This window comes from Belonocnema kinseyi, chromosome 10 (genome assembly GCF_010883055.1).
Source record: "Belonocnema kinseyi isolate 2016_QV_RU_SX_M_011 chromosome 10, B_treatae_v1, whole genome shotgun sequence".
NCBI classification, from domain to species: Eukaryota; Metazoa; Arthropoda; class Insecta; order Hymenoptera; family Cynipidae; genus Belonocnema; species Belonocnema kinseyi.
In genome coordinates, this window is record NC_046666.1 from 34,538,889 (window position 1) to 34,557,750 (window position 18,862).

General features: G+C 26.6%; 1 protein-coding gene across 4 annotated transcripts in view; it reads right to left on the reverse strand.

Annotated features, from left to right (window-relative positions):
• Positions 1-18,862, reverse strand: part of LOC117182044 (multidrug resistance-associated protein 5-like) — an 87,813-nt gene that overhangs the window by 16,466 nt on the left and 52,485 nt on the right. For all 4 annotated transcript variants that reach the window (XM_033375067.1, XM_033375068.1, XM_033375065.1 and 1 more), the window contains 8 exons: positions 16,076-16,206; positions 15,769-15,956; positions 10,215-10,491; positions 6,955-7,108; positions 6,315-6,443; positions 4,764-5,040; positions 2,850-3,015; positions 623-806 (listed from right to left, as the gene is read on the reverse strand). In XM_033375067.1, the coding sequence (XP_033230958.1) occupies positions 623-806; positions 2,850-3,015; positions 4,764-5,040; positions 6,315-6,443; positions 6,955-7,108; positions 10,215-10,491; positions 15,769-15,956; positions 16,076-16,206 (1,506 nt within the window). The remainder of the gene's footprint in view (positions 1-622; positions 807-2,849; positions 3,016-4,763; positions 5,041-6,314; positions 6,444-6,954; positions 7,109-10,214; positions 10,492-15,768; positions 15,957-16,075; positions 16,207-18,862) is intronic.

Here is an 18,862-nt window from a genome sequence, read left to right on the forward strand (position 1 = left end):
AATATAATAGTTGAATTTTCTGATAAAAATTTAATTCTTAACCAGTAAAAGTGGATTTTCAAGCAAGTAGTTACATTTTTAACCAGAAATTAATGTTCGATTAAAATTATGAATCTTCAACCAAACAAATTTTTTTAACAAGAGTAGAAATTTCAACTAAGTAATTTTATTTACAACCTAAAAGATGAATTTTTAACTAAAATGATAAATATTTAACTGGCATATAAGGTCAAATTTTAATCCAGTTTGTTGAACTATGAACTATAAAAGTTCCAAGTGAAATTAAATTTCTGTACGGTAGTGAGATAAAAGATAATAAATCATTCAATAATAAATAATAATAATGCCTTAATTAGAGTGAACCGAGATAATCTTAAAAAATCTGCGACTATAAATAAGGTAAAAATCACTTTTCTAAATTGACCAAAATTATTAAAATAATAGAAACTCGAATTTTTTTGCTATCAGAAGTAAATTCCCAATTTTTAAATTAAATTCCCGGTTTTTTCCTGATTTCCCGGTAAAGTGGCCATCCTGCATTTCAAGGCTATTCAAATTTGTTAACACAGGAAAGAAAATGCTAATTTTTAAATTAAAATTTAACGAGAAAACAATTACTTACCTAATGGTTCCGCCGAATAGTACAGGATCTTGCGGAATGATGAAAATTTTACTTCTGAGAAGTTCGAGCTCAATTTTTGATACATCGATACCATCGACTGTTATCTTTCCACCAGAAATTTCGCAAAGTCTGAAAAGTGCGACGATGAGGGAACTTTTGCCTCCTCCAGTCCTTCCAACGATACCTTATGAGATTTTTAAATAAAAACGAATAAATGTTTGTTTTCTTAACCATTCTAAATTTTTTTCAGGTAAAAAAAACAACCTTACACCTAAGAGTTCAATCATTATAAAGAACAAAAATGTTTTTGAATTTATCTGAAGGAATTTTAGTGATTACAGTCATACAGTGTTTTATAAGAAGTCATCCAAATTAAAAAAAAAATAAGTAAATCCTCATACATTACAACTCAGAGGTATTATATTTTCAATAAAATTCACGAATTTTCAACAAAATAACTAAATTTGTAACCAAAGAGATGAGGTTTTACCCAAGAAGATCCATTTTCTAAATTTAAAAAAAATGTAACAACTTACACGAATTTTCAACGAAATAGTTCAGTTTTCAACTCAAACATATACATTTTGGACTACAAATAGTATACTAAATTTTGTGTTGAAAAAAATTTTTTTAAAGAAAAAAAAAACGGAATTTTTCAACAAAATGGTTAAATTTTCAACTAAATAAATTAGTTTTCAACTAAAATGATGAATCTATAATAAAAAAATGAATTTTTAAAATTTATTCGACCAAAAGTGTTTAGTCAATTTTTGTAAAATTTGTCTTTTATGGCAGAAAATTAATTTTCTTTGTTTAAAACCATTTGCTTAAACTGAGAATTTTAACATTCTATTTTTAATTGTAAATTAATCTTTTTTATTCGAAAAATTAAACTATTTGGTTGAAAATTACTGTATTTTGTAGAAAATTCGTCTTTTTCAGCAAAAAAAAAATCTTTTCGTTTGAAATTTATGTTTTTGTTTGAAAATTTAATTATTATGTTAAAAATTCAACAATTTTGTGAAAAAAGTTTTTTTTTTTGTTGAATCTGTTTTTTTTTTTTGGTAGAAAATTCGTTTCTGTTTCTTGGAATTAACTTATTTGCAACTGAAAATTTAACCGCTCACTTTCCATTTGATAATTTATATGTAAGAGTAGGTGAAAAATGTAATTATTTTGTTGGATGTATTTTTTTTATTATTCAAAATTAAGTTTTCTAACTGAAAACTTAACTGTTTGGTTGAAAATTCATGTATTTTCTAATAAAATTCGTCTTTTTCAGTTAAAAAGTAATCTTCTTTGTTGAAAATTAATGACTTTTTTAACATTCAATTAATTGTTTAAAAGTTCGAAAATGTTGTGAAAAAATCTTTTTTGGTTGAGAAGTCCATTACTTTGGTTAAAAAACTCAACAATTTGGTTAACTATAAATCGAATAGTTTAGTTTTCATTAAAAATGTTAATCTAACATTTTTTTAAGCGAATTTTCCAAAAATAAGTTAAATTTTCAACTCCAAAATATCAATTTTCAACTGAATTTTGTATTTTTAAAGAATTTTTAACCAAATACTCCAATTTTTTATCAAAAGAGAAGAATTGTCTATAAAAAAAATTATTTTTCAAACCTAAATATATTTATTTTCAACAAAAAGTTAATTTTCACAAAATAGTTGAAGTTTTTTCAAGGTAATTGAATTTTGAACCCAAAAAGACGAATTTTCTACAAGCCAGTTGAATTTTCAAACCTAAAGGATGAAATTTTAAACCAAAACGAATACATTTTTAACAAAATAATAAAATTTTTATTCCCTACGTTTATAAAGTTTATAAAATTAGAATTGAAAAAAATATAAAATACTGTGACGAGTGTGAATAATAAGAAAAGAAATCTAAATTTTCAAAAAAGAGTTGAATTTTAACAAGCATATTTCAATTAATAAACAAAGTTTCATCCAAGATATTGAATTTTCATGTCAAAAAGACGAATTTTCTAAAAAATCAGTTTGATTTTTAAATCGAAAACATGAATTTTCAACAAAAAAGTTTATTTTTAACCTTATAGTTGTGTTTTTTGTCATAATAGTTGAATTTTAAATCAAATAAGGGGAATTTTAAACAAACAAAAAAATGACTTTAACAAATTTGTTTAAAATCTCCTGATTTTATAAAATTTTCTGATCTGTTGCAACCCTGTATGAGTAATAATGTTGAAAAAAATCAGCTTTACCTATTTTCTCTCCATCTTTGATGGAAAATGATATCTTATTTAAAACAAGAGCGAGGTTTTCGTCGTAACTCATTTGAACGTCTTTGAATTCGATAGTACCTTGTGTAGGCCATTCCTCAGCGGGAGTGATCGTAACTTTCGCTTTTTTATTTTCATTAACCATTTCCTATACAATTTTAATACATTAAATTTGAATTAATTATAATAATAAATATTAATATGGAAAACACCACAATTTTGAAGAGAAATCAGAATTTTGGATGATTCCACGCTTTTTAAGTATTCAAAAATAGAAATTAAACACTTCAAAGTGAATAATATTAAACTCGAATTTTAAATCTTTTAAACTGAAATTATGCTTTAAATTTCCAATTATAATAAATATAAAATTACATTCACAATTTTTAAATTTCGAAAACCTACAATAATTCAATTTTTGAACGATATGAATTACAAATTCTCAAACTATTAAGACCTTGATTTTTAAATTGTATCAATTCTTAAACAATTTTAATGTTTCAAATTCGATTTTTGAAATTCAAATTAAAAATGATTAAAAATATGTTTAGACCAAATTCATTTAAAAAAGACACATTTAAAATTATTTAATTTATCAAGTTTTTATCAACAAAAATTCAATTTTGAGCGATATGAATTAAAAATTCTTTTCCTATTAAGGCCTTCATTTCTAAATTATATCAAATTTAGACAATTTTAAAAGTTTGTAGTTCAATCTTTAAAATTATTGTCTACATTCAAAGTTCATTTCAAATTTTTTATTTAAAAAAATAAATATTTAGACTGAATCTGTTTCAAAATAAGAACATTTGAAATAATTTAATTGATCCAATTATGACCTAAAACAATTCCATATTGATTGATATGAATGAAAAATTCTTCAACTATTATGGCCTTTATCTCTAAATTGTATCAAATTTGAACAAATTAAAATTTTTTAAATCAGTTTTTTAAAATCAAATGTACATTTGAATTAAATCGTTTATTTTGAAAAATATTGTTTAGACGGAATCCGTTTCAAAACAGGCAGATTTGAATTTATTTAATTGATCATGTTTTGACCTAAAATAATTCAATTTTAAACGATAGGTATAAATTAAAATTACTTTAACTGCAAAGGCCTTGCTTTCGCAATAACATAAAATCTTGAAAAATTTTAATGTGTTTAACATCATTTTTTTAAATTCAAATTTTTAATTTAGGAAACAATGTTTAGACCAAATCCATTTGAAACCCGACAGATTTAAAAATATTTAACTTTTCAAATTTTTATGTAAAATAAATCATTTTTGAACGATATAAATAAAAAATTATTTAACTATTATGAGGCCTTGATTTCTAAATTATACCAAATTTCGACAAATTTAAAAGTTTGCAGTTCAATTTTTCAAATTCTAATCTATAATCAAATTTCAATTCAAATTAAAAAAAGAAATATTTAGACCGAATCTGTTTCAAAATGAGTCAATTTGAAATTATTTAAGTGATCCAGTTTTTACCTAAAATAATTAAATATGGAACGATATGAATAAAAAATTCTTCAACTATTAACTTTATTTCTAAATTGTATTAAACTTTGACAAATTAAAATGTTTTTAATATAAATTTGAAGTTAAATTCAAATTTCAATTTCAATTCGGATTTAAATTTAAATTCAAAATTTTAATTAAAAAATAATGTTTGTACCGATTCCTCTTTAAAACAGGCAGATTCCACATCATTTGACTGATCAAGTTTTGATCTAAAATAATTTAATTTTGAACGAAATAAATAACAAATTCCGTAACTATAAAGACCTTGATTTATAAATTATATAAAATGTTGACTGAGTTAAACTAGATTCAATCTAAAAAAATCTTTGTTATAACAAATTGTTCCGAATGAAATTTCACTCACCCTCAAGAAGTAACACATTCTCTCGACGTTTACGAATCGAGTCTCTAGTTCGGAAATAATTCTCAGGGAAAATTGAAAAAGTCCTGAAGTTTGAGCCACGAAAGCCAAAGCTAAACCAGCTAAAGCCGGTGACACGTGACCTTTAAGGCATATCACGATTATCAAAACTATAAAAGTACAAAATACGGATAAACCATCGAATCTAATTGCCAACCATCGCGATGCCAAATTTCGAAAATATTCATATGAACAGTTTTCGTCCAATAATTCTTGAAATCTGTGAACAATATTTGATTAAGGATTCGCGTGATGATAAAAAAATTATTAATATAAAATAAAATGTAATAAAAGTACAAAAAACTCCCCCTTATTTTCCTACGTCTCCTCTACCCCCATCATTCCATTCTTTCTACTTCCCCACTCTATTATCCGTCCTGTCACTTCAACTTCTCTTTCCTACTCCCTTTCCTCTTTACCTCCCTCTCTACCCATTATTTCCTCTACTTCCACTTCCCTCATTTCTAATACGACTGTTCCCCTTAATTCCCCTTACTTGTACCTTATTTTCCATATTGTCATTCCTCTCCTCCTCCTATCATTTTCCTTATTCCCCTCACCATATACCATACTTCTCATCCCCTCTCTTCCCCTACTTCTCCTTTGTGACCCCTCACCCCCTTCCCCCAATTCTTTCTCATCTACTCTCTCTTACTTTTCTACTATCTCGCACCCACTTCTATACTTCCCCAACTCTCCATCCTTTCTTACTAGCAGTGCTCTAGTACCCCTTCTACCACTTCCTTAACTCTCTTTCTCCCACTCATATCTCCTACATGCACATTCCTCATTCGTCATCCCCATGGTTCCCCTTCCGTCGTTTCTCCTACTTCCCCTCACTTCCTTTCCTCTCCCTTTCCTCACTTCTCTCTCCTCTACTCTTTCACACTTTCCTACTATCCTTCTTTTCTATTCTTTACTTTCCTACCCCTTACTTCCTCCCCGACTGTCAGCGTTACCCTACTACCCCTCCCCCTCTCTACCTAACATTACCTCTACTTACCCTATCCTCAAATCTCATCACTTCCCGCTCTTTTTCAATACCCTCATTTCCACTCATATCATCAACTTTTATTTTTTCCTTCCCTTATTGCCATACTTTCCCTCTCGTAATTTTCATCATCCCCCTCCCCATATCTCATACTCCTCTCTCTCCTCTCTCTCCTCAATTCCCCTACTTCCCTGTCATACGCCCACACTCGTTCCCCCTTCCCCCTAATACCTTTTTCCTGTACTTTCCGATCATTTCCTTAATTTCCCTTTCCCGTGTTCCATATATTTCCCCTCATTTGATGCTACTTCTCTCTTATTCCCCTCACTTCTCCTAGATTTCCTTACCTCCCGTCCCCTCATTTCCCCTCATTCTAGCTCCCGTGAAAAAATAACGACAGGGGGACGAGCACCCTATAAGGAATTCTCTATCCGCGGCTACAAAACCCTTAAAAATTAAAGATAGTATTTATTTGCTAATAAAAAACAAGGTATGTAACTAACTTGACAATAAACTCCTGTTCTTTATTGAAAGCTCGAATAGTATGAAGTCCTTGAGTAGTCGCTGTTAGATAACTAAAAACTGGCGAACGCGAAGCGTTTTCGAATCTCTTCAAGTCTCTCACACCCACTCTATAGAAATATTATTAAATGTTGTCTGTATTAAAAATTTACAACTTACAATCAGAGTAAAAGGTGAAACATCCAGTCATCGCCAAGATCTAGTAATCGCCAATTGGCAGATTTATGTGGCAAAAATAAAGAATAAACATTCGCAAATTTTTTTCAAACTGCATTTTAATGTAACTTTTAACACTAAGAAGCACAGTGAATCTAATATTTTAGAGTATTGAGAATAAGCGAATGTGAGAATAAAAATATTTTTCCATAAAATCTACGACTGGTAAAAAAAATCATAGATTTCTTATGTGATGATTTAAAAAAAAAGTCTCAAATTTTCGCAAATAAGTATAAAGAGATGAATTGTTATTGATAAAAAGGATGGTATTTTATATTAGAAATTAAATGCTCAAAATCAAATAATAATTAAAATAACGTCTCAATATGTATTGCTTAGGCGATAATAGGCTTCACGGGGTGTTTTACCTTAATTTGTATTAAAATTAGATTTTATAATATTTACCTGAAAATTTTGCCAACAAAGTAGAAAAGTCCAGCCAAAACTAGCAAAGGAATGACAAACCAGGGAAATACGTAGCAAATTATTAAAATAGCAAAAATGCATGTAAGAATACTCTGCAAAAACATTTCAAGGGATATTCTCATGCCGTTGTCCACTAAAATATGAAAAATTGGTTCAGTTTTAAAACTTGACTATTTTGTAACGGAGCATCCATTAATTCCGTAAAGATTTTTGGGTGGAAGGTATCTTGAAAGTCTAAAAAATTGTTACTTGGTGAGGGGAGGGGAAGTAGGAGGAAATAAGGGAATGAAACGTGGAGAAAATTATGAGAGGGGAAGTAGGAGAATTCAGAGGAGATTAGGGAAAGTGTGACGAGAGGATTAGGCGAAATGATAGGATGGTAGATACAGGAAATGAGGGGGGAGAAGGCGAAGTGACGGGAAATGAGGGAAGAGGAAGTGAAAGGAAATGGGGGGGTAGGGGAAATGAGGTAAAATGAGGGTAGGGCAAGCAGTGAAAGTGAGGGGAAATGAGGGGAGAGTTAGTAGGGGATATTACGGAAAATTAGGGGATGGAAGAAGGGAATGTGAGAAGAAAGTAGGGGAGGAGAAGTAGCGGAAATGATTAAAAACGAAGGTGAGTAGGGAAGGGGAGGTAAGGGCTAAGAAAGGAAAGCAGGAGTTGAGAGGGGAATTATAGGAGGAAAAAGTTAGGAAATCGGCCAAAGGGTGAAATGAGGGGGGCGAAAGCTTTGGAGGGGAGGTTCAAACGATCAAATTTATTAACGTCTTACTCTGCAGAACACATTTAACAATTTGAAAACTGGAAATTATTACACAAGTCACCTTCATAAAAACACAAGTTATATTCCAAACCTCATAATAATATTAAACAACCCTCCACCCCCACCCTACCCTTCCACTATTAACTGAATAAATCCTGACTACCTCCTGGCAGAACACAGACAAAAATGCAAAAATTTGAAATAATCACACAAGTCAATATTACCTGAATAAATCCTAAATTTCTCCTGGCAGAACACAAAAATTAATTCAGAAATTTTAAATGGTCACAAGAGCCACCTTAATACCGCCCAACTCTTTCAATATTACCTGAATAAATCCCAAGTTTCTCCTGGCAGAATACAACAAATAAATCAGAAATTTTCAAAAATCACACAAGTCACCTTCATAAAACCACAAGTTATATTCCCAGCCCCATAATAGTATTCAAAAACCCCTGAAAACCATTCAGGCCACATCAACTTTAATAGATCCCTAGTATCTTCAAAAAAAAAACAATCTAAAAATTAGAATAATATGATATACCCCTATCACTTTTACCTGAACAAATCCTGAGTGACTTCTGGCAGAACACACAAAAACGCAGAAATTTTAAATAATCACTCACCTTCATAAACCCACAGGTTATATTCCCAATCTCATAATAATATTCGACAACCCTTAACCGCGAGCACTCTTTTTAATATTACCTGAAAAAATCCTGAGTTTCTCCTGGCAAAACACAACAAAATTCAGAAGTTTCAAATAATTGCACAAGTCATCTTCATAAAACCGCAGGTTAGAATCCCAACCTCGTAATAATATTCCACAACCTCCAACAACCCCCCTTCCCTTCCACTATTACCTGAAAAAGTTTCGAGTTCCTCCTGGCAGAACACACCAGCAATTTTAGAAACTTGACATAGTCACACATGTCACCTTCAAAAAACAAAAACTGATATTCCCAACCCATGATAATATCCAACAACCCTTAACCGCGTGCACTCCTTTTAATATTAACTCAACAAATCCCGAGTTTCTCCTGCCAAAACACACAAAAATTCAGAAATTAAAAACAATCAAACAAGACACCTTCATAAAAACTATCATTAACACTTTAACTTGAACAAATCCCCAGCTTCTTTACGCAAAACACTCTAAAAATGTATAAATTTGTAATAATGGCACACGAAAACTTCAGAAAACCACAAATTATATTCCGAAGCTCATAATAATATTCCAAAAATTCTCAACCGTGCCCACCCATTTCAATATTACCTGATTAAATCGCAAGTTTCTCCTGGCAGACCACAAAAAATAATTCAGAAATTTGAAAAAATCACACAAGTCACCTCATAAAACCACAATTATCTTCACAAAAAACACTCTGAAAATTTAGAATAATATAATATACCGCTACCACTTTTGCCTGAACAAATCCTGAGTGACTCCTGGCAGAACACACAAAAAATTCAGAAATTGAAAATAATCAAACAAGTCTCCTTCACAAAACCACAAGTTATATTCTCAATCCCATAATAATATTCAACAAGTGGTAACCGTGCACACTTCTTTTAATGTTAACTGAACAAATCCCGAGTTTCTCCTGGCAAAACACACAAAAAATTCAGAAATTGAAAACAACCAAACAAGTCACCTTCATAAAACCAGAGGTTATATTCCCAATCCCATAATAATATTCAACAACCCTTAACCCCGTGCACTCCATTTAATATTACCTGAACAAATCCCGAGTTTCTCCTGGCAGAACACACAAAAATTCAGAATTTTAAATAATCACACAAGTCATCTTTATAAAACCCCAAGTTATATTCTCAACCCGGTAATAATATTCAACAAACATTGAAAACCACCCATACCTACACTCCAAGTAATGCTCCCGACCTGATATATAATCCCCGAAAACTACCCTAAAAATTTTACTTCCACAAATACCGAGTGCCTCCCAGAAAGATACAAAAATTTGAAATAATCACGCAATTCACCTTCAAAAACCCCCAAGTTATATTTGCAACCCCATAATAATATTCAGCAACCCCCGATAGCCACCCAAAATTCCGCGACGTATATATACTTTGGAGTTGATTATTTTTGCAAAAATAATTCCTAAATAAATTTTAAATATACTATTTGCTTAGAATGAAGCTAAATAACGACGAGACGGAGGCCCTGAGCGCAATTTTTATTTTTATTTCACTCACATGCAAAAATTACCGTGCTGGGCAACCGAGTACCCAGGTATGCACACAAGGATTTAAAATTGTATTTCAAGACCTTCAAAAGTCTACATTTTATTCAAAAGTTTCTGAAGTTTTTTATATTTTTAAATTATTTTCTTGAAATTTATTTATTTTTATTCATTGAGTAAAAAATATAAATCTCAAAAATCATCCTTACTTAATTAATGGACGTTCCCTAAGTACTTTAGAAAAATGATTTAGATAAAAAAAAACTCACCTACATCCATGTCACTGCTGAACAAATTCTGTATTCTTCCAACAGGGGTTGTTTCGAAAAATCTGATAGAAGATCCAATCATTTTGGAAAATAGTTGATTGTGTAAAGAAGTTGCGGCTTTTATTGTTATACCAGTAATCGCAAATGCTCGTAAAATACTCGTGAGCAAAATAACAAAAATACAGCTGGCATAGATTGTCTGGTAATAACTGAAATCCGGATTCTGGCTGATGTTGCTTGATTGTACTGTTTCATTTCTCTCTGTTATGGTTGTATTCTATAGTATTTTTAAAAATAAATACCAAAAATAAATAATGTAATTAAATAAGGATATTAAGGATAATTATCATTAATTATTATTTAATTATTATGAGGGTACTTATAGGCTTTACACATAGGAAAAAATGGGAAATAGTGAATTTGTTTTTTGACCTGAATCTCAAAATTACAACTACAATTAAAATTTAGAGAATTAGGTAATTTCTAATTTTTAAGTTGTACACTTTTTTAATGAAGCATTATATACTCTCTGGTTCGAAATTTCAGCTGTTAGAAAAATTTTACAAACGCCAGTTGAAACCTTTAATAGGCAAATAATTAAATTTGAATATAATTTCAAAATTTTAGTCGGAAATGTTAAAGAACTTTTAGTGCTTCTTTTTCAATATGTCAAATTTAAATTTCCGTGAATGAACAATTTTTAAAATTTAAATATTATAATTTTGAAGAAAATCGGTCTTAAAATGTATAATGTGAACTATCTTTTTGCTTTAATAGCTCAAAATTTTCAAAAATTTTACATAGATTTCACAAATGTTTCAGAAGATTTAAAAGATTTTCAAATTTTTTAATTTGAATTTTGAAGAAATGTGTTTTGAAAATGTTTATTGTGAATTTCTTTTCTGTTCAAAGAACTCGACATTCCAATTTTTCAACTTTGATCTTTTGTGCTTCGGAAAGTGTAGATTTTTAAATGTCTTTCATTTACAGATTTTCTTATTTATTTTCTCAAAGATTTTACAGAGATTTCACAGATTTTAGAGGGACTTTATGAAAATTTCGCCGATTTCACAAACATTTACAAAGATTGCAAAGAATCCAAAAGATTTTAAATATTTCAATAATTTCATAAAGATTTCAAAGCATTTCATAGAGATAGAAAAAATTTCAAAAGATGTTGCAAATGTCACAAAGAAATCTTCAACACAAGGATCTCAAATCTGTCAAACATTGAAAAATATCTCCGAAAATTTTCAAACTTCAAAAAGATATAAATGATTTTACGAAAATTTTACAAAGATTTTCCGGACATTCAAAAGATTTCAATAATTTCACAAAAATGTTTTAAATATTAGAAAATCCTTAAAAATATTTTTCAAGATTTCAAAGATTTCAAAGATTTCTAAACTTTTAAAAATATTTCAATTATTACACGAAGATTTCAATGATTTCACAAAAATTTTAGAACAATTTTAAAGATTCCAAAATATTTCAAAATATTCAAAAATATTTCAAAGATTGAAAAAGATTTCATAATTTTTTTAAATATTTGAGAAATTTTACAGAAATATCAATGATTTTATGAAGATTTTTTCAAAATCTCACAGACTTGATAATATTTTAGAAGGTTTCAAATATTGCACAAATGTAACAAAGATGTCAAAGATTTAAAAATATTAAAAAATATTTCCAAAGATTTCAAAGATTTTAAAATTTGTCTGATTCTAAAAAATTGTAAGATTTAAAAATACTTAAAAATATTTCTAAAAGATTTTATAAAGTTTGTTTAATGATTTCTAGGATTTCAAAATATTTGAACAAAGATTGCGGAGAATTTAAAAGATTTTAAATATTTCAATGATTTCATAATGATTTCATAAAATTTTCAAAAGATTTCAAAAGATTTCGGTATGATTCAAAAGATTTTAAACGACTTCAAAGATTTCATAATATTTCAAAATATTTCAGAAGATATAAAAGATTTTAAAAACATTTCAAAAACTTAAAAACATTTCAGAAAGTTCTAAAGATTTCAAAAACATAACAAAGAATTCTTAGATCTCACAAATATTTCAAAACACTTCATAAAGATGGCAAAGATTTCAAAAAAATTTTAACATTAAAATTATTTTTAAAAATTTCACAAATATATAAATGATTTTCAAATACTTTGAAAAGATATTAGAAAGATTTCAAAAGATAAAAATTTTTTTAATGATTTTACATCAAAATTTTGATTTCAAAAAATTTTAAGATTTAAAAGTACTTTAAAATATTTGAAATGGATTTTATAAAGTTTATTTAATGATTTCTATGATTTCAAAATATTTTAACAACGATTGCGGGTAATTTGAAATATTTTAAATAGTTCAATGATTTCATTAAGATTTCGAAAGATTTCAGTATGATTCAAAAGATTTTAAACGACTTTAAAGATTTCATAATATTTCAAAATATTTCAGAAGATTCTAAAGATTTCAGAAGCATAACAAAGATTTCTAAGACCTCACAAAAGATTAAAAATACTTCATAAAGATAAATAATTCAAATAATATTAAACATTTAAATGATTTCAAAAATATTTCACAAAGATTTAAATACTTTTACAAATATTTTAGAAAGATTTCAAAGATTTCAAAATATTCAAAAATATTTCAGAACATTTCAAAGATTTCACAAAGGTTTCAAAATATTTCTGATTCCAAAAAATTTTAAGATTTTAAAATACTTCAAACTATTTACAAAAGATTTTATAAAGTTTGTTTAATGATTTCTATGATTTTAAAATATTTTAACAAAGATTGCTGAAAATTCAAAATATTTTAAATATATAAATGATTTCATAAAGATTTCAAAAGATATCAGAATATTTCAGTAAGATTCAAAAGATTTGAAACGACTTCAAGGATTTCATAATATATCAAAATACTTCATAAAGATGGCAAAGATTTCAAAAAATTTAAACATTTAAATGGTTTCAACAAGATTTTACAAATATTCAAATAATTTTGCAAATGTTTTACAAAGATTTTAGAAAGATAAGAAAGATTTCAAAATATTTCTGATTCTAACAAATTTTAAGATTTAAAAATACTTTAAAAATATTTTAGAAACATTCCGAGGATTTAAAAATAATCAAAAATATTTCAGAAGATTTAAAAGATTTCATAAAGATTTCAAAAGATTTCACACAGGTTGAGAAATTTCAAAAGATTTTAAAAATTTTACAAAGATTTTAGAAATAATTAAAGGATTTAAAAAGGTTTCAATTATCCAGGGTGGCCATTTTTGTCAAAGAAACAAGTTCCCGGTCATTTCCCGGTTATTCCCCGGTTCGCAAACATTTTTCACGGTCAATGAAATCTAAAAAATCAAACACTAAATATAATTGTTCCATTCGAAGTAATAAGGACTAAACTGCAAATAAAAGTACTCAAAATGAAACTCTTGAATTTTAAACTTCGGAAATTGAAGTTGAAAATTTGTTTCATTAAACAATTTTGTATTCAAATGCTTAATAATTTTAAATTAAATGTAGTTAAACTGCCAAATTAAACATTTTGAACTTTTATCAATTGTCAAAAATTGAAAATTCTCTATTTAAATCCGAAATTTTAACTCTTTTCGAAAAATTTCCTGTTTAAGTCCAGAATTTTAATTCTTTTCGAAAATTTTCTATTTCAACTAATTTCAAGAATAAGAACTTTTTGGAAAAGTTCCCTGTTCCAATTCATAATTTAATTTTTTTTAAATACCTTGTTTTAACACCGAACAATAATTTTGTTAGAAAAATTCAATTTTCCATTGAGAATTGCTATTCTCCATGATAAATAAAGGTTCAAACTCAGAATTGGTTAAAAATTGAAAATTCCTTCTTCAAATCCGGAATTTTAATATTTTTTGAAAATTTCCCCTTTCCAAAAAGAATTCAAATTTTTGTAAAATTCACTGTTCCAATTTATAATTTTAATTTTTCTCGAAAATATCCCGTTTCAACTCAGAATTAGAATTTATTCTAATCAAAAATTCCCTGTTCCAGCTCGGAATTTATTTAAATTTTAACATTCCCTCTTCCAAGAAGAATTATAATTCTTTTAGATAAATGCCAGTTTCAATTCAGGATTGGTTAAAATTTGACAATTCTCTGATTAAACTCAAAATTTTAATCCTTTGGAAAAATTTCCTGTGTCACTTTAAAATTTTGTTCCTTTTCGAAAATTTTCAGTGCTAGCTCGTAATTTGTTAAAATTTGAAATTCCCGGTTATTATTGTGAATAAATTTTCGTTCCAACTATAAATTTGTAAAAGATTGAAAAATCTCTGTTTAAATTATGTTAAATTATTTTTATTTTAAATAGTTTTAAAATCCTTAAAATGCTTCGAAATTCTATTTCAAGATTTTGCAACATCTACATGTGGTTTAAAAATTTTTTTAATTAAAAAATATTATTTAAAGTTTTTTACAACTTCTAAATATCTTTTAAAATTATTCGAATTTCAAATAATAATAAAAAATCATTTTCAGTCTTCCTAGCAATCTTAAAAAATGTTATTATTAAAAATTTTCTAAATTTCATGTTTGAAATCTACCAAAATCCATATTTGGTTTCAAATTAGGCCTTGGAATATTTGTACCGAAATTTTGGTAAAAATAGCCGGGCTTTATCGGTACACGTAGACACTTCGTTTAAATTATTTGAAATCATTTCAAATTTTAAATTAATTTTGAATTTTTTTAAAACTTCTAAATATTTCTTGATTGACTCGATTTTTTTCAAGAATAATAGGTGTTTAATTGTTATTTATATATCAAAATTTAAGAAGTTGACTTACAAATTAATTTTTTTTTAAATAGAACAATTAAAATTGTAATTTTCGAAGTTTAGTTTCTTTGTTCCGTTTTGAGTATTTTAATTATAATTACTGATTTTAAATGTACAGTCAAATATTTTTAAATATTAAGTAACTGTTCTTTTTTTTAATTGCAAAATTTAAAATTACGTTGTTTAAAAATGGAATATTTTAGACTGTATTTTAATAAAATCCTTTAATCATAAATATATTATTTAAAAGTTATTTTTAAATTAAAAACAGTTTATAAAGTTTCAATAGAGCGTTTACATTTATTATTTATTTTTAAAATTTTAGAGTGCAATTCATGTTTAAAAATCATAATTTAATTCATATTCACAGTTGATCAACTCAAAATGTTTGTTATAAAAAATCTTCGATTTTAAACGGTTCTAATTTTTAATTGCTTAAGTCTTTAAAACTGAATTTTGAAATTCTTTTAATTCAAATACGCATTCTAATCTGAATGCTATCTTAATTGAAAAAGATCACAATTTAACTAATTATTTAAAAAACGCTTGAAATCTAAGTTGGACGGATTTTTTTCTAAGAATTTGTAAAACTCCCGGTCAAGCGGCCACCGTGATTTTATTTAAATGTAAAAAACCTAGAAAAGTGTTTAAAAACTAAGAAAAGAACGGATTTTTTGTTCTCAGTCTTAAATGGCTACCCTCTTACCTTTTTAAAATAAAATTGTACTTACTCCATCGCCTTCCTTTAACCAATAAGCCAACCAGCAAGAACTGAATGTAACACTTCCTACATTTAGAAGAAATACTAGAAATACTAGAAAAGCAAGGAAATATCCTCCCGCAGCTTTTATATAAACGTGGAAAGTATTTGCTGAGATCGATCCACGTTCGATATTTTCTTTTGTTGTTAAAATTTTTCCTAAAAAATGTATTGATACTAAAAATTCGCCTGGTTTCTTACCAAATGAAATTTCAAATTAAAAAAATATTTTCCTGTTTGATAAGAATAGGAAATGATTAAAACTGTTTTTCACGTACCAGTTCCATCTGTTTTATCAGTCTTATTCTCAACACCACAACTTCTCACTATCGAATTTCGTGGTTTCAAATCGGGTTTGACTTCCGTTTCTTCCTTAGTATCTGATTCTTGGCTTTCAGTATCCTGATCCCTATGATAAAAATAATTTTTAAAAATAAAGAAAATAAATCTTTCTATAGAAATAATTAAATCAGGGTGACCACAAAATTTAAATTAAAAGATTCCATAAATTTTCACTGTTTTTACCCAAACCAATTTTCCATTTTCTCTGGCCAGTAATATTCAACGAGCAGCATTTTAATCTTGTAGCATTACTTAAATGGAATATTTTATTAGCGAAATTAAAGAAACTTCAGAATAAAATTTAAAAATGACAAATTTATTTATTTCAACCAAAAAGATTCAAATTCTACCAAAAGAGATGAAGTTTCAGCAAAATATTTACATTTATTTTCAAATAAACAGTTGAATTTCCAGTGAAAATAGAAATTTTCAACCAAAAACGGACTAGTTAAATTTTAAACACAGAAAATTAATTTGCAATAGAAAAAAAACGAATTTTCAATCAAATAGTTCTATTGTCAAAAAGGGAGATTAATTTTCCAACCAGAAAAACGAATTCTCAGCAAATGAAGATTTTTCAGTCAAAAAAAAAATTACACCAAATTTGTTGTTTTTTATTTCATTTTATTGATACCAAGAAAGAATTTTCTATAAAATAGTTTAATTTTCAACCCCAAAATATGAAAATTAAACAAAAAAGTAAGCTTTTAACCAAGCACTTGTATTTTTAACAAAATAGAGGAAAATTTGAACCAAACAAATTATTTTTATATTAAAAAAGACGAATTTTCAACTAAAAACTATTAATTTGTATTCAAGTATGCAAAAATTACATTTTCAATTAAAAATAAATAAATTTCAAACCAGAAAAAAAATTCTCAAGAAAGTAGTTCAATTTTCAACCAAGAAGATGAATCTTCAACTAAACTGATGAATCTTCAATTTGAATAGTTAAATTTTCAGTTAAAAAAAAAGTTTTCGACAAAAAAGGAACATTCAACACAAAGTTTAATTTTGAATTAAAATTATGAATTTTCAACTAAAATGATGAATTTTCAACAAATAAGGATTTTTTAGTCATAACAATTTCAAGCTAAAAGACGAATTTCCTATAAAAAACAGTTGATTTTCAACCCCAAAATATAAAATTTCAACAAATATTTAATTTTAAACCAAACACTTGTATTTTTTACCAAAAAAGGGAAATTTGAACCAAAAAGATAATTTTTATACCAAGAAAGACGAATTTTCCACTAAAATAGATTAATTTTTATTCAACTATGGAGAAAATACGTTTTCAATATAAAAAAACAAATTTCAAACAAAAATATGTAATTTTAAAAAAAGTAGTTCAATTTCCAACCAAAATCAAATAAGATTAAAAAATATCAATTTTGTACAAAATAGTTCAACTTTTAACCAAAGAAATAAATTTTTATGAATTTTATGAATTAAAATGATGAGTTTTCAATAAATAAAGATTTTTTAGTCATGACATTTTCAAGCCAAAAGACGAATTTTCTATAAAACAGTTGAATTTTCAACCGCAAAATATACAATTTCAACAAAAAAGTTGATTTTCAACCAAACAGTTGTATTTTTAACAAAAAAGAGGAAAATTTTAACCAAAAAAATTATGCTTATACCAAAAAATACGAATTTTCAACTAACAACGATTAATTTGTATTCAAGTATGGAAAAATTACATTTCCAATTTAAAAAATAAATATCAAACCAGAAAAAAATTCTCAAAAAGTAGTTTAACTTCCAACCAAAATTAAATTTTAAAAATACAAATTTAATCAAAATAGTTAAACTTTCAACCAAGGAGATGAATTTTCAACTAAAATGATGAATCTTCAATTTGAATAGTTAAATTTTCACTTGAAAAACATTCATTTTCGACACAAAGAAACGAATATTCAACAAAAAGTTGAATTTAAAATAAAATTATGAATTTTCAATAAAAATTATGAATTTTCAACTAAACTTATGAATTTTTAACAAATAAAGATTTTTTAGTCATGACATTTTCAAGCTAAAACACGAATTTTTTATAAAACAGTTGAATTTTCAACCATAAAATATACAATTTCAACAAAATACTTAATTTTCAACAAAACAGTTGTATTTTTAACCAAAAAAGAGGAAAATTTGAACGAAAAAAGATCATTTTTATACCAAGAAAGACGAATTTTCAACTAAAAAAGATTAATTTTTATTCAAGTATGGGGAAAATACGTTTTAAATTTGTACAAAATAGTTCAACTTTTAACTAAATAAACGAATTTTCAACTAAAATGATGAATCTTTAGTTCGAATAGTTAAATTTTCTGTATAAAAATTAATTTTCAAGCAGAAAAAAATCAATTCAAAACCAAAAAAAATTTAATGATTAATCTAATACAAGATATTTCGACAAAAAAATTTTAATTTGAATAAAAAACAGTCGTATTTAACGAACAAAATTATTAAATCTTCAACCAGGAAAGATATCAATTTTAGTTTTAACCAATAGTTAATTTTCTACCAAAACAGTTGAATTTTCAACTAATAACGACAAAATTTCAACAAAAAAAAAGTTGAATTTTCAACTAAAAAGAGGAAATTTCACACTAAAAATATTATATTTCTACCAAAAAAGACGAATTTTCAACCGAAATTTTGAATCATCAATTAGTCAGTAAAATTTTCGTTTGAAATCATTAATTTTTGACAAAGAA